We start from the raw sequence: 21,575 nt of genomic DNA on the forward strand, positions 1-21,575 counted from the left end.
TCAGACAGTTTTTCCCATTCAGTGAGACAAGCAAAATCAAACCCACTTTCATGCAAAAATCAATAATTCTTTGGGTTCCCTTCAGAAGGATAGCTTACCGGGGATGTGGGCTCCTCCATATGTGATATTCACGTCGTAATCCCCTGGAGCAAAGGGGATGTACTCAGCACTGCAACTGCCATCTTTGTTGTCTCTGCAGTTTATCTTTGACTCCGATGGTCCCTCGACAGTTATGCCAAGACCCCCAATTCCTGCCCCCCTGGAAAGTGTGAGTAAAAAGGCCAAGTTGTACTAGTGGTTCATGCCAGTCTGCTTATTTCCAAAATTCCTTTAAAATCCCTCTATAAACTATCCCATTTCGCCAACCAGAAACAGTGTAATATAAATAAAAATAGCTTCGACCCTTCCTTTCCAATGCTTATCCTTCATTGTTGCATTGGCTGGTCTGAAAGTACAATTCAGGTATGAGACTTGTGACCAGTTTTAATAGGAATACTTCTAATATTTCACTTAAATATGAAATTGGTTCTATATTTTTGAATTATCACGTTAAGTAGCTTCCATCTAGTCCTGGTTTGTTCAGCAGTTTTATGACTATTATCAAGTGCTTTTTGGTACTTTTAAAAGCATACTTGGTCTTTCTCTGTAATATATGTCTCTATGGAAGAAGACGCCTCACATATGAAATACAAAGCCTCCCAAAAGTTGGGAGACCATGATACATATGGAGGATACACCTATAAAACTTCCTGAAAGCAGTTAAACTACTTAGGGCTACTCCTTTTACAGAGTCAACACACAGATCCCAGGACCTTGCTTACCTGGTAACCACAGTAAAGACGTTGGGTTTGTTGGTAAAGGCCTCTTTCAATCCCGGTCCTTGAGCTTGAACCCGAGATGGCTGGCAGCCTTCGGTTACAGCCACTTTAAAGGGACTGTTTGGGATGGGCACATCATCATATGTCACCTCCACTACATGGAGGCCTGTTCAAAACAACATATAGAAACATATTTGCACAGGAGTCACTTACTTGTGGCAAATAATACTCTAGCAGTCAAGTCTATGTGTTATCCCATGTTATTCGAAAAGAACAGGTTGAACAAACAGCAAAGTTGGTATGATTTGATTTTTTTAAAAAACACAAATTGTTTGCGCTTTTGTTCACTTGGCAGTCACATACCACCCCCTATCCCCCAACACACACGCAAGCCCTCTCCTCCCAGCAAATATCACTAAGTCTGTTTTGAAGACAGTCATCTTAAACACACCATCCTGATTTGAGAAAACTCCACCTAGCCACTAACCGAAAGACAAAGAGGAACCCATGAAATAGAACAGACAAGCATCCACGAAAAGAAAGTGAAAATATCTATACCATAAAGTTTAGGGATTATATATCCAGATAATGAGGACATACGGTGCTTTTATTTTTTTTATGCTTTATCAAAATTTTAAATTAAAAAATTTAATTTTAAAATTTAAATTCTTAATATTCAAGAAAGAAATTAATTATGTTAAAAAAATCGCACAGGGAATTCCTTGGTGGTCCAGTGGTTAGTACTCCATCCTTCCACTGCTGGGGGTTGGGGTTTTGATCCCTGGTCGGGGAACTAAGATCCCACAAGCCACAGGGCACAGCCACAAATAAATAAATAAACAAAATAGGAGGTAAAAATTAAGGGAGAACTTTCCCCCTTCAGAAAAAAAAACTGCACAAACGAGCAACATGCCATGACCTGCTCAGATGAGGCTAAACACAGCCCAACTGCTACACAACAGGGCCAGCACGCCCGGCACTGAGCAAGCAGGTGGCTCTGTTCGGGAGAGAGGTTTCCACATTTCCCGGTCACCGTGCACGTGCTTCTGCTGAGACGGTCAAAGCACGTGGGGCAGGAGTTAGCGCCAGCCACCGGGAGGAAGCAGCCCCGCAGAGCTCTGAACGAGGGTCCTGTTCCAAGGAGAAGTCAACTCACCCTTCTCGAAGGGCGTGTATTCCACCTGGTAGGTCCCATCAGCATTGTCTGTGACGAAACACTCGGTGGAGGCCCCTGAGGGGTTGGCAATATGGGCCTTGATGTGGTCGCCTCCGACCTGCGTCAGGGGCCGTGAGTCGACCGTGAAGTCGGTGGTGGCTTCCCGAAACACATCTGCGGAGCAATCACACAGATAAGAATGTCGCTGTCACCTCAGTGTCAGGAGCAAACCCAAGAGCCAAGGCTCTCGGCACTTCAGAACACACTCGTTTAGGTGATCGCAGACACCCGGTTTCTCTGACTCAGAATCAGGAATATTAATGCCTCCCCACCTTCAATCTCCTCGGCAAAAGAAGCTTCTTCCTAAGCCGAGTAACAACACAACTGCCTGCACACTTCTTGGGACAAAGGTGGGATCTAGGACAGGTTAAAGGCTGAAGACAGCAAGTGTGGTATTAGCCAGCAGTACATTTTAAACCTTTTTTGGATAAGTGCCAAAAATGCAATATGTTGTGTTTCCACATTTAAAGAGAAAAAAAAACAGGGGCTTCCCTGGTGGCGCAGGGGACATGGGTTCGAGCCCTGGTCTGGGAGGATCCCACATGCCGCGGAGCAACTAAGCCCGTGCACCACAGCTACTGAGCCTGCGCGTCTGGAGCCTGCGCTCCGCAACAAGAGAGGCCGCGACAGTGAGAGGCCCGCGCACCACAGTGAAGAGTGGCCCCAGCTCGCCGCAACTAGAGAAAGCCCTCGCACAGAAACGAAGACCCAACACAGCCAAAAATAAAAATTAATTAATTAATTAATTAAAACAAAAAACACAAACAAGATTTCTGGCTTTGCCAGGAAAAAAAAAAAAAGGGAAAATCTGCTGACAGGGTTGGGAGTGTGAAGAAACAGAAAGCTGGGGTTGGGCAGCAGAAACACCACATGCTCACCCCTTCACTCTGCTCCCCTCTACTGCTCTCTGATGCAGAGACCACAGGCGAGTTATCTTCTACCTGGCCCGACCCCTATAGTCATTTGAGTTTGCAGCCCTGACTCTCTGAGCTTCCAGTGAGCCCCTGTTACTTTGGCAGCCACCCTCTTTTTCATGAAACCCACCTTTTCCTTCTATTCCTGGCCCAAAGACTTTGACCCTGCTGGTGTCCACGGCAGGCTCCACCTTGACCCTGGCGGGGAAGTGCGGTACAAGCTCACCGCCGTACTTCATAGTCAGCGTGTACATGCCGGCGGTCAGGGGCACGTAGGTCACCGCATAGGTGCCGTCTTTGTTGTTTTCAATACAGACTTCAGCTTTCGCCCCCGAGTCCGAGACGGCTTCCAGGCCCAGGGCGCCCGGGCCTGCTTCTGAACAGTCCACGCTAAGCAGCCCTGCCTCGCCCACTTTCCCATGCTCCAGCCCTGGGCCCGATGCCACAACTTTGGAGGGATCAAACGGCATTTCAATGTCAGCTTTGAAGGGAGAACCAGGTATGTGGACTTCTTCAAAGAGGATGTTGACGAAGTACTCCCCGGGCTTTGTTGGGAGGTAGGAGACGGAGCAGGTCCCGTCGCCATTGTCCGAGCATTCAATTTTGGCCTCACAAGGACCTTCCACGGTTAGGCCCAAACCTCCAGTTCCAGCTCCTTTGGTGTCGATGATGAACTCGGCAGGCTTGCCCACAAGACCGCCTTCAAGGCCAGGACCGTGGGCCTTCACCTATTTGGACAAAGAATAAAAATCAGACTCTGCCTGAAACTGGTATCGCTGCTCAGCCAGCACCGCTTTCAACAGCCAAGCCTGCAATCGGCAGTGAACTGCCCCTCGATGAAGTGGTCCTTCTCCCTGGGGCCTAATGTGTCACACACACTCACCCACAGCACTGAGTTACTGCCACAAGCAGTGGATGCTGCAAACGGCTGAGAAAGGGAGACCTGGCGGTGAACTCATGCAACACGGAAGGGCATGTCAGAGGCATGGCTTTCTCTCTCCTGCCAGGCTCGGCTCGAGGGCTGGAGCTGGACACCTAACATCTAGTCGGGTTTCCTGGGTTGAACACTCACTGAATGGCTTTCATGGACCTCACTGTTGCTTTGGCTGCTATACCTCCCTCAACAAATTCTGAATAATAAAAAACTGAACTATAATGGTGAATACATGTCATTATATGTTTGTCCAAACCCATACACTGTATAACACCAAGAGTGAACCCTAATGTAAACTATGGACTTTGGGTGACAACGATGTTGACATAGGTTCATCCATTATAACGGGTGCACACCACTCTGGTGGGCGATGGTGAGAATGGAGAGGTTATGCATGAGTGGGGGAGGCGGGATCTGGGAAATCTCTGTGCCTTCCTCTCAATTTTACTGTAAACCTAAAATTGCTCTAAAGAATAAAGTCTAATGAAAAAATTAAAAAACGAACAAACATTAAAAAAAAAACCACTTGCTTTTAAAAGAGGGAGGGGATGAGGCTTTCATCTCTTATTCAACAAATAACACAGTTTTATAGGATTCATGCCATTCAAAACACCGGAAATAGTCTCAAACCCTTGACTCAGGGCTACTAGGAAGAAATGATAATGAGTAGAACATATTTTTATACTTCATTATAACAGCTCACTGTGTGTACCAGATGCCAGACTGAGGCCTCCACACCCACCATCTGACCTCACCCTTACAGGCTCACTTTGAAGCAAGTACCGTTACCATGCTGACAAATGAAGGACAGGAGTCCCTCACCAAAGCCTCACAGCCAGAGTGAGAGAAGAAGTAGGGCTGGGACCCAGCTGCCGAGGGGACCCTTCCTGCTGGATTGTAGGAGAGAGAACTACGGAGAACGGGCTGTCATCACAAAACAATTATCTAAAAGGTCTTTGCTGGGCAGAACCAGAGGACTAACTATATGTTATTATCTGCCAACAGAGGACAAGCTCTGGAACAAAAATGACAGCTGACCTTGGTGGGATCAGGCGGCAGTGAGGCCTCCACCGTGTAAGGGCTCCCGGGCACGGGGTGTCCATCGTAGGTCACGTCAACAGCATACAGCCCCTCCTCCCGGGGAATGTACTTGGCCGTGCTGCTCTCCCGGCCCGTCACGGGCGCCACCAGGCATGGCACAACCTTCCTCGAGGGGCTCAGGATCGTCACGTCCAGCTTCCCTTGACCTCCCGCTCCCCTGCTGTCAATGGCGAACTCCTGATCCTTCCCAACTTCGACTCCTGGAAAAAAGGAAACAAGCCAAAGGGATGAGCTGACCCTGCAGCAAAAACACAGCTGAGGGCAGAGATGGTTCCTTGGACACAGGACGTCTTCTCAGCCTCTACAACCAACACTGGCTGATGCAGGACAAGAGGCAAGACCGAGTAAGAATAATCACCATTCTGGCCTCAATAACAACCAGTACAAGAACATTAATTAATTCCTTATGACAATAATAATGATAGTCGTCATTCACTGAATGCATTTTACATACCAGGCGTGAGGACGGCATATCATCTCCTTTCATTTTCAACACAATGCTACAGGGTATTTATTAGTAACCAAGGAATTTAACAGAAGGGGAAACTGAGGCTCACGGGGGTTAACTGACTTGCCTGGGGTACATACATATCCACCAGACCACAAAGCTGGGACTCAGATCTAAATTTACTTGACCCCATAATCTGCAGTAAGTTATAACCTGATACTGTTGTCTCTTCTTTAATTACTTTTGGTGTTAACTTTATATCAAAACACTCCCAGAAGCCAATGTTTTATTTACTAATTCTTGGCAGCAAATTCAATCCTACAGCCAAGAACGCAAAAGTCACAGGGTTGACCAATGCAGAGGCACTGAAGCAAACCCTGAGAACTGACTCTCTGTATTGTGCTGATACATGAAAGGTCTTTGCAAAGCAGGGCCACAGAAAACCCACGTGTTACATTTGACAAAAACAAGGAAAGGACTCTGAACCAAAACAAAAGCACTGGGAGCCTAGGGTCCCCGCCACAACCCAGGGAAGTCCTGACTTGGGCAATACAGGGCCTGCCAAGATGAACAGTTTCAAGCCACAAGCAAAGAGGTCTCTGAGCTCCACATCCCAAAGACTTCTCCTAATTGGCATCATACTTTTCGTAGTTTGGAGTCAAAACCCTCGGTGTCTTGGAGAAAGGAGTAACAAGGAGACATGTTAAGGATTAGACAGTGACTATTCTTATGCTTAGAGCTGGCTGCTGCCAAGGAACAAAAACCAACATCGGGCTCTCGCTTCAGAGCCCCCGGAGCTGGGAGCTGGCCTCACTCACAACTCGTACATTTGGGTCACAGGGCACCGAAGGTGCTCACCGAGGGTCCCGCTGAGACCTGGAGAAACCCACAGAACAAGAGGCCTGCCCTGAGGGTGTGCACAGAGCCCCACGTGACCCTGAAACCAGGAGACCATGTACCACTGAGATGCAGCCAGGCTGTGGCCGTGCCAACAAGAGGATGGAGGCGTGAACGTTCTCTAACATTAATGTTCTCTGACGCAAAAAGGCAGGCTGAAGACCTATGGGTACTGCAGGGTAACTTTAGGGCAAAGTAAGCGTTGCCAAACATTTTCTGCTGGCACTAAGTATGTGCAGACGCAGAAAGAAGATGTGCGAGGACAGAAACTAAACTGGTAACTTTGGTTAACCCTATAGGGAGTGGGAAAGGTAATGCTTCAAGTAGAACATATTCTTGTCTGTGATGTCTTTTTTTTTTTTTTTTTTTTTGCGGTACGCGGGCCTCTCACTGTTGTGGCCTCTCCCGCTGCGGAGCACAGGCTCCGGACGCGCAGGCTCAGTGGCCATGGCTCACGGGCCCAGCCGCTCCGCGGCACGTGGGATCCTCCCAGACTGGGGCACGAACCTGTGTCCCCTGCATCGGCAGGCAGACCCCCAACCACTGTGCCACCAGGGAAGCCCCTTGTGATGTCTTTTAGATGGAAAATGGATTTTTGTATGACCTGTGTAAAAAATATTTTTATGATCACGTGTTAAACTTGACAAGCTGAGTGACAAGTACATGAGTGTTCATATTGTACTATTCTCTTCACTTTTTCATTTATTCATTCAGTTATTTCATCTATTTAAATGAGCTTGTACTAATAAGGTACCTGACAAGCTAAAGGAATATCCAGACTGGGGTGGGGAAATGCACTGTAGTTGTGGTTTCTGAGAGGCCGGAAGTTGGCTTTTATGCTTGACCCCAAGGTGGATTCAGTGGCCAAGGAGTGGTGGCACAATAGAAATTTGTCAGAGGGCAACATGCCCCAAATTCTCTGTCATAAAAACTTTCTGCTGTGATGCCAGCAGTTACTGAGGACTGACTATGACCCAGCTCCTGAATTATTAGCTCATTTAATTCTCACAATATTCCCTTGAGTATTCTTCCCCCACCTCCACGGAACAAATGAGAAAACGGAGGCTTGGTGAGGTGAAGGGGCAGGTAGGGTCACAGAGCTACTCCACGGGATAGCCCTAATTTAGCTACTCCAGGGATAGCCCTGTCTGTCTGACTGCAAAATCTCATATGGCAGAATTTGCTTCCCTGCAAATTGTCTTTGAAGGGGATGTAACTGCTCTTCAATGACCCATCTCCCCCCACCATTCATGACGCACTTACTGTTTTCCAGCCCATTAATTTTTATCCTGCTCAGATCCAGCGGAGCGGCCACGCCCACCGTGAAAGGGCTTTTAGGGATGGGATCGCCACCGTATGTAACCAGAACCTGCATGCTGCCCTGGAATGAGAGAGAAAACCGAGGACACGTTTGGGTACCAACAACCTACCTTCCCGTTTCAACCTGCCTTCCAGGTCTTTCATTCTTCCCAGAGACACAGGGTATAAGACTCCAGCTCATTCAGAAAGCATCTCAGATATATTTCTCTAAGTTTTTGGGCTCCATGGCAAGAATGACAGAGAAATCAGACGAAAAAGAGCAACTAACAACAACAGGGACAGCTTAATGAGCACACCACGCTCATCCTTTTAAGCATTTCCTTAATTCAATCTCAAAACAGTCCTAAGAGGGCGTTCCCGCTGTTCTTACCATTTTTCCAGGAGATGAAACTACAGCTCAGGAAGGTAAAATCACTTGCCCCAGTGCAAGAGCGGGGCCTCATGCCCACGGTACCCAAACCTGTGTCAGTCCTAGCCGCTCTGCCATGTCACCTCCCCACCCAGCTAAACAACCAGCCCTGGCCATAGGCAAAGCAGGGAGGCCAGGGGGCCTCTAACCGAACAAAATCTTTTGTCTCCATGTCCTGGGATTTCAGGCCACTAGGCTGCGAAATGAATTTGCAAGAGTTTGCCTGGGGCTGTTCTGAGACCACTGCACAGTATCGAAACTCACGCATCTATGGCAATGAAAGAAAAGTTGCCAGTGTGAAGGCAGACTGAGCCTGTGGGATTGGCAGTCCCCTCGCCAGCAGCCCCGAGGCCATGGAGGCACAGCGCGGCCAGTCCTGGCCCACTCGCTGCTGGCTTCCTCTCTCCACGGTCGGCTGAGTCCCCTCCCTCCAAACCAAGGCTCCATGAAAGCCCACAGCTGTCTCAGTAGATTAAGGCCCTCCTCACCTCAAATGTCTGGGCATCACGTAAGAGGATGTGGGAAGGGAAGAAGCAAGGGGGAGGGAGGGATGATTCCTTGCAGGAATACAGAGGGCTCGCTAAAATTCAGTCCCTGCTGAAAGCTGTCACGGACCAAGTGTTAAAAGGGTGTAGCTTTTGGCCTATGAATATTTTCTCACATTCCTTGTGTAATAAAGAAGAAGGGAAAAGACAAGACAAAAATTAGTTGCATCAATGAAGGAGGGAGGACTGACTTTCCAGGATGTATTAGCACTGCACACAAAACCAATGAGCCCACTATCTGAAGAGTATAATATCTCATGGTAAGATGTACGTGGTCACATTCAACAGAGCGGGGGCTGGTTTGTTGCTTCAGCCCTCAAGGCATTGCCAACATGCCAGCTCTTCCCGAGGGTATGCCCCCAAACCCCGAACTCCTCGAGGGCTAGGCCTCCCAGCTAACCAAGGGTCCCGGAAAAACCTTCTCCACCACCCACTAGAATTCAGGAGACCACTTCTCTGGAGTGCCAAAGGAGTGAGGGGAAAATCCTCTGTCAGTTAAGCCCATCTGTCCCATGAAAGAAAGCATATTCTCATTACCAGTTATACAAAACACAACGAAACTGAGACAGGAAATTAACTGTACCTTAAATAACCTAATGAGGGGGAGAAAGAAAGCTTAAGAGATTTACACCTGCGATGGCCTGTAGCATTTCAAGATTTCCTCTGAGGCCCCAGCCAAGGAACGGCCTATGCATTTTCCCCAGGAGGCTAGGAAGTGAGGAAGATCTGAGCAGTGACCACCAGTGCATTTCAGAGACTTTGCTGACGGCCACACAGTTGTATTTTATTTATTTTGGGGCCACACCACACGGCACGTGGAACTTCCCCGACCAGGCATTGAACCCGCGCCTCCTGCAGTGAAAGCGCGGAGTCTTAACCACTGGGAAGTCCTGCCAGATGGGTTTATCCTCTCCCTTCCAGGCTTCTGAGACCTTCATCTCATTCTGCACGAGACCCACGAGGAAAGGACCGAGAAAGCTACCCACAGCCCCCTCCTCCAGAGACCTCTGTGACAGCTATGGCCACCAACAGTAACAACCTTTCAAGGGAGGGACTGTTCTCCTGTGAGGCCCAGTGAGCTCCGGGGGCTTCCTAAAGGCGCCACAGCAGCATGTGGAGTTCTCAGTTCCCAGTGGCTCCTGACTCGGCATGTCGGGGAGCTGTTGCCACCGGCTCCTCAAACCACTCTGTTCAGGGAAGCTTGGGGTGAGAAACTGAAGTCATTGAGGCCACAGACAATGAAAAGCACAGAAGGCAAAATCCTCCAGGGAAACTGTCATTGTATAATGGCCCTTCTACCTTTGACCTCTGGGCGGGTCTTCAAGCCCCAGCCCAAGAAGTCCACTCCCCGCTAAGGCAAAAACTCTGACCACTGTCTTCCAACAAGAACAGGATCAACCAGCAACGTCCATCACTGGTCCACGGCAGGCAGGTGAGCTGTGGACTGGGGCCCTGCAGGGGACAGCAGCCGCCTGCAGGTGTCACGGAGCAAAGAGCCAGCAGTTGGGTGGGGGCCGCAGTGCCTCACACAGCAGCCCAAAATCTGAGGGTTAAGCATTCACCCTAAGCCAGGATCCACCCTTGTCTCTCCACACACACTCAACAGCTACATTTCTGGAAAGTTCCAGCCTCTTAATCCCTAAAACCACCACAAGAAGGTGCGCCTGTGGGCAGCGACCTGAAAAGTAACCCTGTGCGGCTTTCTGGGCTGACCCAAGTCTCTTAACCACATCCAAGAGCAGAGCTCAAAGGCACGCTTATTTCACCCAATCTTGAGCTGTTAGCTCTTCAGAAAAGAGAGTTCAAAGTAAAATGAGGATGTGTCAGCTCCACTCTCCTACCAGATTACAAAGTTCTCATGTTGTTTCTGCTTGTGAGTTGAGGCTCCACTTCATTTATTCACCCATTCGGCCATAAATCATACAAAGCAATTACAGCACCAGACCCTGTGCTTGGGGCTGAGAATGGAAAGATATATATAACATGATACCCTAACCTTGGAAACTCACAATCTAAGAGTAGAGATTTAATCTGTTTTCTTTGCCATAGAGAAACAGGCAGAATTGCAATCTGCCCAAATAATAAAACAGTAAACCTCACTCTAAACAACAAACGAGAGGGATGGGAGAGGCACCGTGGAGTCATCGCAGTAAAGGCAGGGACTGACAGCATTTGCACAAATAGCCCCAAGAGGCCACCAAGCATGCCAACAGCCCTCAGACCTGCTACGATCAGACATATGGATGAACTTGACCTTGGGGTGACTCTAGAGTAAGGCGCTTCCCACTCTAGCTACGTTTCAAATGAGATAAAACAGGACTGGGCTCCCGACCTCCACCTCCACCTCGACTGGCAGCTGGGAGCATCCAGGGCATCGGGTTCTAAAGTCCTTTCTGGGGGTGCAGGTCAAAACCTGAGGCTGTCCTGATGTCTGCAACTTACTTTCTAGCAACTCAGCCGAAACACAAAAAGGTATATAGGATCAAGAGTCTCAAAATGTTTTCACAAGAGTCTTGTGATCTTGACCAGCGATCATGGCCATGCTTTCTTGTACCTTCTCCTAAGGAATGTGGAGAATTGGCAACAAAGATGCTATCAAGCTGGTGTTGCCAGTGGTAAGGCTCCCATCAGCCCTGATAAGCATCACTAGGAAAATAATTACCTAAATAATGAGCACAGAGCAGCCTGATGAGAAAACCGTATTCATCTACAAAAGTTTTCATTTTATCATTACTAATAATGAACCCTCATTAGGGTAAAGAGAAACCACAGGAAGAAGCACATGTGGAGATAAAGGCCACATAGAACCTGCCCTAGAGAACCTCGCACTGCCAGGCAAGTTCTCATAGTAAAGATTCCACCTCCAAGCATGTGTAGCCCCCAGTGCAGGGGGGACACCCACACCACTCCCTCATCCTCACTGTACCCCTCATTCTTTCCCACTACACTCTGGCCAGGTCCTCACTGAGAGAGCCCAGGGCAGAAGTGATGCTTTTCAAACAGTGCTTCTACAGAAAGCATCGCCCTTCCTCTCTTAAAAATGGCATTTCTCACATAGGGGGACTCTTCTTCAAGAATGAAGGAATCTCAGAGGTTTGGAGTGACTGTTTAGAACGCTATGCATAAGGGGGAGAATCCAGGCTTTTCTATAGGAGCTCCCCAGACCCTAGACGTGTAGCCATGAATCAAAATAAAATTTTAAATAAGTAAACATGAATTCATACAGAGAGGTAGATTTTTAGGCCCTTATTGCCTAAAACAACCAGAGTAAAGCAGCCGGGATGACAAAATCCTGTCTGTATTCCTGTATTTTGTAAAAGGGAATAATTTAGTGCTTGAAGTACCATTTCGGGCTTGAGGGACTAAAGGCTCTTTGAGAAAGACCCCACTGCACCACCTCGTAAAAAGGGTAAACTAAGGCAAAAGGGCCAGCAAGGCCAAAGGCACGGCAATTCTTTCCCTGTGAGTAATTAGTAAAACACTAAAACCAAGAACGGAGGTGGGAAATGGGGGTAGGAAAAAACAACTAGCTTCCTGCTTGTTCTTGGGGAATCCTCCAGGCCCTCCTGGTAGAACCCATCAGGCTTTTCGTCAGCGTTCCCAGAGGGGTTCAGAAGGAAAGGGGGAATCTCCTCCTGCCACAGAGCAGCACAGCTCAGAGCACAGATTGCCGCCCCCCGTCCCCGTGTCCAGAGTGACCCAGACCAGCACCGAGTGGGGAGGGGCCCTACCTGCTGGGTGGGCGTGTATTTAACGGTGTGGGAATAGTCGTAATTATCAATGACGTCCAAGTCCTTCACGGCGTCGCCAGGAAGGGGGCTGCTGAACTGCACGTTGAGGGGGGCTTTTCCGGCCCCTTTGGTGTAGACGGTGAAGTGGGTCGGTTTCCCGTTTTCCACACCTGGGAGGGGACAGTGAAGTGAGGAGACAGGCCCAGCTGGTGGGGTTTCACTTTTAGCACCAGTCTGACAGGTTCATCAGCACAGGCTTCCGCAAGGCAGTAGGTGGAGACAGGGGCTGGCGTTCAGCCAGCGGCTCAGCTGAGCAGGGCCCCTGCTGAACTGGAGCCCCAACAGAGCCCCTGCTCCAGGGGAGGTAAGTCACTCACGGCCCTGGACCAACCATGCCCACTGCCTCCAGGGTGACCTCATGCTCACATGCCACCTTACCTGCTTTGCTGAGCCCCGGGCCTTCTGCCTTCACTTTGCTGGCGTCGTGGGAAGGGTCGACTTTGACTCTGAAAGGGCTGGCGGGAATTTCCTGTAGCAGAGACACTGTCTCAGTAGGAAAGTCCCTGAAGTCACTGCCTGAGCTTAGCCTTCTGCCCAAAGCAAAGGAGGAGACCTCAGCATGACTTCCACTCTAGCAGATGGTGAGCAACTTCCGTCACCACTGGTCAAGTCTTCAGGCGCTAGCATCAGGTAAGGGCCATCAGTGGTCACTCATGAATACCTGGATCCCTGACATCACAGCTAAAGGATGGGTTTCCACAAACCACTCAGACAACTCTCAGCCTTCGACACCAAATGCTGAGTACTTAGGATACAAAATACTACCAAAAATAAAACCCCAAACAACAATAATACACGGGGTCGGAGGAAGGAAAGGGACATTCCTCCAGGGACAACAGAGAGCTAGGGTTTGAGGAATGCAAGGAATTGATTATAAATGCAATGACTGCAATTCTTCAAAAAGAATCTTTCAGAATAAAGGCAGAACAGGTTAAGTGGATGAAGCCAACTCAAGACCAATACCTTTAAGGCACAGACCTTTCTCCTGAGGTCCCTATCTTTACGTAAGATGAATCTGAATCACCAGGATTCCACTATTCCCTGTTTCAGGGTACTGCGCCTTCTTGTCTTCATTATCACATGTAAATATGAATTCTATCTGAAATTCAAAACCCCTCTCCCTAGAAAAGTTTAAAGCCTGAGGCCAAGGTCATCATTGCAGAGGAAGTATAGCACACATCTAGAAACGAATTACGTTTCATTCAAAAACCGGATGAAAGTTTGTAATGATCCAATTTCTTTCCAGAGTCTGGCTTTTAACCACTGACTACACGGCCCCACTTTTGTTAGAAAGTGGTACAATTTTAGTTCTGGGTATGTTTGTTCCTTCTTGGTTTTAAGGAAGCAGAGAGGAAAACTATTGGGCAGAGTTCTCAAGACACCTTCCCTGTTGCTGAAAAAAGCAAAAAGGAAATATGAACACAGGTGGCCAGAAAGAACCCAAGTCCAAACACATACCTGAGAGGCAAAGAGAACTTTGATGGTGTATCGCCCGGCGGCAGGAGGCACATATTTGACAGTAAACGTGTCATTGGCGTTGTGAATAATGTCAAAATCCACGTCTTCCTCATCGTCACTTAACACCCGGGCATCACATTTAATGCCGACGCTGACATCACCTGGAACAGACCAGCTTATTAGCACCGGTTTACGAGAAACAGCACGTCCCATGCAATCACTTCCAGCTCAGGCTCACACCCCAGAAAAGCAACTGGGAAGTTTCCAGTAAGAAACCTGAGAAAGGGATGGTATTTAAATAATGGTTTTGCAGACAGAACGGAGGATTAGCAAAGGTATCACCACGGAACTGACACACAGGCTCATCAGATGAACAATTACCTATTCAGGTGGGTTACTATCTCCTGGTTCAAAGTTCATTACCCATGAAACGTTACAAAGAGAACTTTCTTCCCCAAGAAACAATGAGCACCGAGTCGGGTGAAGCCCCCTCTCACCTTCGCCAGCCTCGAGGTATCACCACGGAACTGACACACAGGCTCATCAGATGAACAATTACCTATTCAGGTGGGTTACTATCTCCTGGTTCAAAGTTCATTACCCATGAAACGTTACAAAGAGAACTTTCTTCCCCAAGAAACAATGAGCACCGAGTCGGGTGAAGCCCCCTCTCACCTTCGCCAGCCTCGGTACAGTCCACTGTGAAGTGAGTAGGTTCATGCGCCTTCAGTCCACTTCTCTCCACTCCTGGCCCAAACACTTTGACCTTCTGGGGATGGCTACCCTGCCTGATGTTGACCTAGAGAGGACGGGGAGAAAAGTTGTAATCAAGTTCTTCTCCCCGTGGATCCAGTAAAGACACTCTCAGTTGTTAGAATGTTATACTTCTGGGCAATCTACGGCACTCGGCCCTTTGGGCCACTCCATCTTCCAAGGCCCACCAAGCATGGGTCTTTCCATATATTTGCCTTGGCCATCAAGCATGGAGTCCAGACTGGCCTCAGGACTGGGCTTTTTCATTACCACGACCAAGGTTTCACCTCACAACCTACCCTGTAAGGGCTGTGCGGGATGTTGACACCTCCCCAGACCACGGCAATGGTGTGCTTGATGGGCTTCACCGGGGTGTACGAGCAAGCGTAGGTGCCATCCATCCGGCTCTGCATCTGGATGTCAATGGGCTGGCCGTCCCCGTCCTGCAGAAGGGCAGAGGCTAAGAACAGAGCTGACCCTCACACTGTCTCCATCCACTGTGGCCTCCCAAGACAACCAAGTCACTGCTCACTCATCCCACAAAATCTCATGGAACACCTATGACAGCACCTATGAACACAAGTGATAAAACACTACATGCATGTACGCATTTTTACTTACTAAGAGAAAACGGTCCCAAAAGAAAGCCATGGTCCCTCAGTGCTTCTTAATTTTAATTCCTGCATTTAAATCCTTGGGCCAAATTCAATTAAATTAGATAGATATATTTGACAAACCCTTGTTTACAAACCCTCCCATCACAGTGTGAGTAGCTTCAGCCACACTGAAGGACATTTACAGGGAAATCTGAAACAATCAAGCCTCATTTCCACGGAGCACAAATCATAAAAATTTGCCCCTTGCTTTACATGTTAGAATCTCATTCAGTCCTCACATAAACCCTACAAAATAAACACTGTTATTCGCAGTGTGTGGATGAGGAAACTGAGGAGCAGATGGACCGAGCGACTTTCCATTACGTGGATGGATCCTGTTACCTGACAATTACCTGCACAGGTCGTCCCTAGAAACTTACCTGAGCAAATATCTTTAAGGGAGCTTTGCCGGCAGCCTTAGGATCCACGGTGAACTCGGCCAGATTGTTGACGATGCAGCCAGATTTCTCCAAACCTGGCCCGTATGCTTGAACCTGGGGCAAAGGGCCAATAGTGATTCTCTTTCTGTGTAATGCCCTAACTGTGCTCCTATCAGAAGACTGGTAACCAGGAAATGGGAGAAAAGGAAAACAACTGTGTCTGGCTTCACAGTACCTACATAATAGGATGGTTATGGGAAGGAAAATGCTAAAGTAGGCTGGGACTTAAAAATAAAAACATGCAGGAGAAAAAGTCTGTAAAACCAGGCCCCAAACTGGCCTGTGCTCCCTGCCTTAATCTGTGCAGTAACCGGGGCAGGGACCTCCAGCCATGCCCACCTCCAGTTTCAATGCTCCTGCTTTGTGAGGGCTCAGAACCTCTCCCACTGACAACACTCCAAAAGTTTGCAGCCCCAGAGAGTAAAGGACCAGCAGTTGGCCAAAGACGAGCAGCTGCCAGCCTGGACTGATGTCACCCTACGGTCAGCTGTCCAGGTGGGCCAACAGCAGCACACAGGGCGGGGGCAAGGGCTTCCTCCTGTCAGCCAGGCTGGCTCAGACTTGATGCTAATCAGCTTGCTAAATGTTTGAGAGAAGCTCTTGCAAACACTGCTCCAATTTAAGAGAAGGGGAGCTGGGGAGGAAAATTTTAAAACCTTTATCTATGGATCACCTTGAAATAATAACTATAGCAAGTGGCAAGACTGAAATATGATGCTCAGGGTTGCGAGAAAATAGCAGCTTACAGAGCCCCCTCTGCGGGCCAGGCACTGTTCTAAGGGCTGTCTTCATTCACATTACCTCCTTGAATCATGAGAGAAACTCTAAGAGGCAGATACTCGTATCATTCCCATTTGATAGAGTCAGAGAGGTAAGTTACGTGCCCCATGTTACAAATGTACTAAGAGGTACTACCAGGCTTCTAATTCAGGCCTTTTTCCTTCCTAAGCTCTCAAAGGCTCTCCTCTGCGATTTCTCCACATGCTGCTCAAGGCAACTCTGTGGGCACTGGGAGGAGTGCCAGGAGCCAGAGAAGAGAACACAGAACATGACAAGTTGATTCACCAGATCCGGGTTGTAGTCTCCCGAGGCGGGGTGGATGTAGGCCATGTAGGGACTGTCTTTGATGTCCTCATCGTCACACATGATGTGAACGGCATATTCACCGGGCTCCTTGGGCCAGTACTTGACATCACACGATCCGTCGTTCTGGTCATCATACTCAATCTTTGCCTGGGAGGGGCCTTCAATGGCAAACCCTGGGGGATAGGGTGGGAGGATCCCCCTGGTTACATGGCGGAAGGTATCTAGTCTGGGTTACTACTAACCCACTCCCTCCGCCTCCCTGAAAACCAAGTGTTAGCCAGAAGATTGAAATCTGTTTAGGTCCCTTTCCCACAAAACCAAGCCTACTGAGTCTTCACTAGAGACAGAAGGTTGGATTTTATACTTTTTTTTTTTTTAAACATCGTCAAAGAGGAAGGTCAACCAGCAAATCTTTCTGTTGGCAATATGGCAACACAAGCCAAAAGCCTTAAAACAATGCCCATCCTTTGTCCCACCAAATCCACTGCTGGGCTTTTATCTGAAGGAAGTAACCAAGGATGTGTGTAAACAGTTAGATACAAGGATATATATACAGCATTGTTTTTATAGCAAAACTCTGGAAATAACTAGAGAGCCTAACAGTAGCTATATCGATGCACTGTAATTCCACAGAAGCCATGGGAAATCAAGACATATTCTATATTTGCCTGAGGCAGAAAGATATAAAGGCTACCCCCAGGTATTTTTGCAGCAGATCAATATTTGTATGCCTATGTACAAGGAAAAAGTCTGCAAGGATATACCTAAAGGCTTAATATTACCTCTAGTCTACAAGGATATACTGGATTGGCAAAAAAACTTCATTCGTGTTTTTCCATAACATCTTACGGAAAACCCGAAAGAACTTTTTGGCCAGCCCAATACTAAGATGTTTATTATTTCTCTAAAAGGAAAAGTTCAATGTGATTTCCTCTTTTCCCCTCTTTGCTTATTTCTATTAGCTAACAAAGAGGTCCTCAAACTTTGGCCGCTGGGCCAAATCTGACCCACTGCCTGTTTTTGCTGATAAGGAACACAGTCATACTCCCTCACCTACGGATTTTCTATGGCTGCTTTCACGCTACAAGGCAGTCATATAGTTGCGACAGAGAGAATATGACCCGCAGTACTGATATATTTGCTATCTGGTCCTTTACAGAGAGAGAGGTGCTGACCATTGTTCTAAAATGATCATATATACATCAGACGTTTACTTAAAATATACTCAGTTATGCTCCAAAGAGTATTTACTCCCCAAATTTCTAGTTTGAGCAAAATTCATTCACTGATCTAAACTCAGGATCAGTCAGTAATATCTGCCGTGTGCCTACTGTGTTCCTGGCGCTGTTTTAGACACAACATCCATAAAAGGCCTCTGCCCTCAAGGTGTAGTGGATGAATGAATGCTGGTGCCAGAGGCAGAGGGCAGCTGGAAGGTCAGGGGGAGATGGGAACTGCAATTCCACAGCAGTACCCAGAGGTGGACTCAGATGGTCAGGCGGCCAGGAAGCCCCGGGGAGTGAGGCTGAGAGGAGGCCTCAATACACAGCCTGACACATAATCCAGGTACCCTGCAATCTCAGCTCACCAAAAGCTGCTTCCACTCACCCAGAGACCCCACCTCAGAACCAACTGACTCTACCACGAAGTCCGCCGACCGCCCAACAACCCCGCCATGGAGGCCAGGGCCCCATGCACGGACTTTCTGCATGCCTGCTTCAGGGCCAACTTGAACTTCAAAGGGGCTAGAAGAAAAGGAACAGAGGAACCATTAAAGAGGAGCAAAGAAGGGGCTACGTACAGCTATAAGCTCTTTACACATATTCTTTCCACTGGCCTGATACTTTTCCCTGCAGTCCCAATCTCCAGCCAAGCCCTTCCTCCAGCCAAGCAGGTTCCCCCACCACTGTTATGTCAACAATATCATGTAATGGGGCTGCTTCAAGCCACACTGCCTTGCACTATCCTGGTCATTTACCTTTTGTGTGCAGGGCTTACCAGACTGTGAGCCCGGGAAGGCTAAGAGAATGCATACTTTTCTATCTGCTGCTTATGCTATAACAAGAAAACTAGGTTGACTAGGCTTTATCTCATACGTGAATGAATGTGCTTTAACTTTGGCACAGGAGATTCTTAAAAGTTTGCTTAGATTCTCAGAAACTTATAATATGCCCAGATATTTCTCAAAGTAAACTGAATTTATTCAGAGTTTAAAGTTGCCCCCAGGAAAGCTGGAAAGTATGTGAATGCAGGGAAGGCAACTGAAGCCCACAAGGCAAAGCTGTAGACCGTGTCCCTCGGTTCCTGACCACACTCACGCAGAGGATTTTAATGTAAACCATAGCAGATTTTGACATTTTATCCATGGCATTCTCGAACAGAGGCACACAGTGAAAGGAGAATCGCAGTATATATAAAGGATATAGACACTCAGCCCATTTGCTCTGTATTACTGTTCCTTCTGGCCTTCTGCCTCCCACCAGCCCCAAACCGACAGCATTTGATTTAAAGCAAGGCAGCTGAAACCACAGCGACTTTCTGCTGCTTTTGAGAACAGGCCAAATGTCTGTGTGCTGCTCTGAAAAAAGAAAAAAAAGAAAGCTTTCAACAAAGCAGCTCTCTTTCCCTCCTGCAGCCCAGGAAGCCGCCACCATGAATCTGCCCTGGGCCAAGCATGCCTCTGGAGAAGACGCAACTCCAGCTGGAGACTCACCTCTTTGGAATGTGGTGTCCCCCCCATGTGATGGCGATGCTATATTTCCCCGGGGTGCTGGGGTAATACTCAAATGTATACACTCCATCCAGAAAGCCTTTCTGCTTCACCAGCTCCTCCAGACCCTCTGTGGGAAGGAAGCACACCATCTTTCCAATGCAATCCTAGGCTCAGAACGAGAATCCACAAGACAAGGACAGAAAGACAGCGATATCCAGGGGGCTTCCCTGGTGGCACAGTGGTTAAGAATCCACCTGCCAGTGCAGGGGGCACAGGTTTGAGCCCCGGTCTGTGAAGATCCCACATGCTGCGGAGCAACTAAGCCCGTGCACCATAACTATTGAGCCTGTGCTCTACAGCCTGCAAGCCACAACTACTGAGCCCACATGCCACAAGTACTGAAGCCCACGTGCCACAACTGATCCCACATGCTGCAACTACTGAAGCCCACACACCTAGTGTCTGTGCTCTGCAACGAGAAGCCACTGCAATGAGAAGCCCACGCCCCACAACGAAAAGTAGACCCCACTCGCCACAACTAGAGAAAGCCCGCACGCAGCTTCACGCAGCCAAAAAAGAAAGAAGCCACCCATTTTAGCCGCCCACAAAAACTGGAGAGGGAGCAAACCCTTAGGAGTATTTGGCATGAGGCTGAGGTTAGTATCCCGGTATATCCTTTTCAACTAAAGCCAGATAATGAAAGCGAGAAAGCTCTTATATGCTGTCTCCAAGAGGACAGGTTTTAGAGGCTACCCCACAAACTCCAGACTGAGCCATCAGGCAGGAACTTGTTTTATGTTGAGCCCTGAAGTTTGGCTGGGAAAGCCATTTAGTAAAGCAAGAATCCAAGGTCAGAAAAAACACGCCTCCTCAGTCCCTGTAACAACAAGCCAAGGGGGGCGGGCAGCCTCAGAGCAGCCTGACACCAGGTCTGGGCAGTCTAGAGCCTCGGCTGCCCTCAGGGCACTGCCTGCCCCAAAGCTCGGTGCTCTGAGATCAAACATTAACTTTCTGGAGCTCAGAACACTCCTGCCCCAGCCTGTTAGGAACACAAAGAGTGAGAGCAGTCCTGGAGCAGGAAGCTGAAGATTCCACAAAGCTTGGAAGTGAAACGGCCAAGGCTGCTGCACCTGCAACTAGAAATGCTGAGCTGCTTCTCTGATCTGGGGGAAAACTGGAGGATGGAGCAGATACCCGTCTTCCTGCTCTCTGTCTCCTTTCCCAAGACAGAGCAAGAATGAGCTGTAGGGTGCAAGGCACTCTTCCACAAATGGCATTAATCTACAAAGAAAACTTAATCTTAGGGAATTATCCTCCTTCTATAAGCAATGATCATAGTAATTAAGTACCTGACATCATTTCATCCTTTATAAAATGTAACCTGTAGAGGGAAAATTACTGGCTTTGGAAACTGGGCTTGAATTCCAGCTCAGATGCTTACAAGCTATGTGACCTTGGTCAAGACCCTTCCTCTCTGAGCCTAGGTTTCCTCAAAGAAAAGAAAAGGGGCCACTTCATGTTGCTGTTCTAACTCCATTATTTATTTCTATTCCCAGAAGCCTTAAAATAACATGAGGCTGTCAAGCCACCACTGTTCCCACATCCAGGGCAGACATTATTAAATGATCACTGTTTCCTTCTGCATGGAGCCCTGAGAGCCTCAAATCTTTGACACAGCTCTCTGGGATAAATTGATCAGAACTGGCTGTGCAATGATCCATGGCTGCAAAGCTGGCCGAAATCATACCTGAGATGGGGAAACAAAGGAGCACTTACTAGGACCCTTTACGGTTACGCCGAGCTCTCCACTTCCAGCAGCTTTGGTGTCAACCTTGAAGTCTGCAGTTTCTCGGATGCGAATGCCTTTTGGCTGTAGGCCTCGGCCACTGGCCCGGCAGGCATTTGGATTACAGGCTGCAAGCACAGTTTCAACATCAATTCAACCTTTCATTCTTTAGTCCGAGTTGAGCAAGCCAAGGTAACTTTGAGCCACCCGCCAAGAAAATGTTTGCTTTACACAAAGAGTATGCAGCAGCTGTCTGAGAGCAGGGGTCCCATTCAGGGAGCACACCAGGC

General features: G+C 48.3%; 1 protein-coding gene across 6 annotated transcripts in view; it reads right to left on the bottom strand.

The window, feature by feature from the left end:
* FLNB (filamin B) overlaps nucleotides 1–21,575 on the bottom strand; it is a 138,559-nt gene that overhangs the window by 41,002 nt on the left and 75,982 nt on the right. For all 6 annotated transcript variants that reach the window (XR_009542741.1, XM_060161479.1, XM_060161482.1 and 3 more), the window contains exons 9-24: nucleotides 21,276–21,413; nucleotides 19,500–19,626; nucleotides 18,395–18,531; nucleotides 16,766–16,959; nucleotides 15,641–15,754; nucleotides 14,904–15,047; nucleotides 14,527–14,650; nucleotides 13,852–14,012; nucleotides 12,772–12,862; nucleotides 12,334–12,503; nucleotides 7,592–7,709; nucleotides 4,921–5,183; nucleotides 3,079–3,676; nucleotides 1,975–2,148; nucleotides 822–984; nucleotides 99–259 (exon numbers count right to left, since the gene is read on the bottom strand). Coding sequence is in view for 5 of the 6 variants with exons in the window: in XM_060161479.1 (XP_060017462.1) it covers nucleotides 99–259; nucleotides 822–984; nucleotides 1,975–2,148; nucleotides 3,079–3,676; nucleotides 4,921–5,183; nucleotides 7,592–7,709; nucleotides 12,334–12,503; nucleotides 12,772–12,862; nucleotides 13,852–14,012; nucleotides 14,527–14,650; nucleotides 14,904–15,047; nucleotides 15,641–15,754; nucleotides 16,766–16,959; nucleotides 18,395–18,531; nucleotides 19,500–19,626; nucleotides 21,276–21,413 (2,877 nt within the window). In the remaining variant the exon portion in view is untranslated. The remainder of the gene's footprint in view (nucleotides 1–98; nucleotides 260–821; nucleotides 985–1,974; nucleotides 2,149–3,078; nucleotides 3,677–4,920; nucleotides 5,184–7,591; nucleotides 7,710–12,333; nucleotides 12,504–12,771; nucleotides 12,863–13,851; nucleotides 14,013–14,526; nucleotides 14,651–14,903; nucleotides 15,048–15,640; nucleotides 15,755–16,765; nucleotides 16,960–18,394; nucleotides 18,532–19,499; nucleotides 19,627–21,275; nucleotides 21,414–21,575) is intronic.

The sequence above is a fragment of the Lagenorhynchus albirostris genome, chromosome 10 (assembly GCF_949774975.1).
Source record: "Lagenorhynchus albirostris chromosome 10, mLagAlb1.1, whole genome shotgun sequence".
NCBI classification, from domain to species: Eukaryota; Metazoa; Chordata; class Mammalia; order Artiodactyla; family Delphinidae; genus Lagenorhynchus; species Lagenorhynchus albirostris.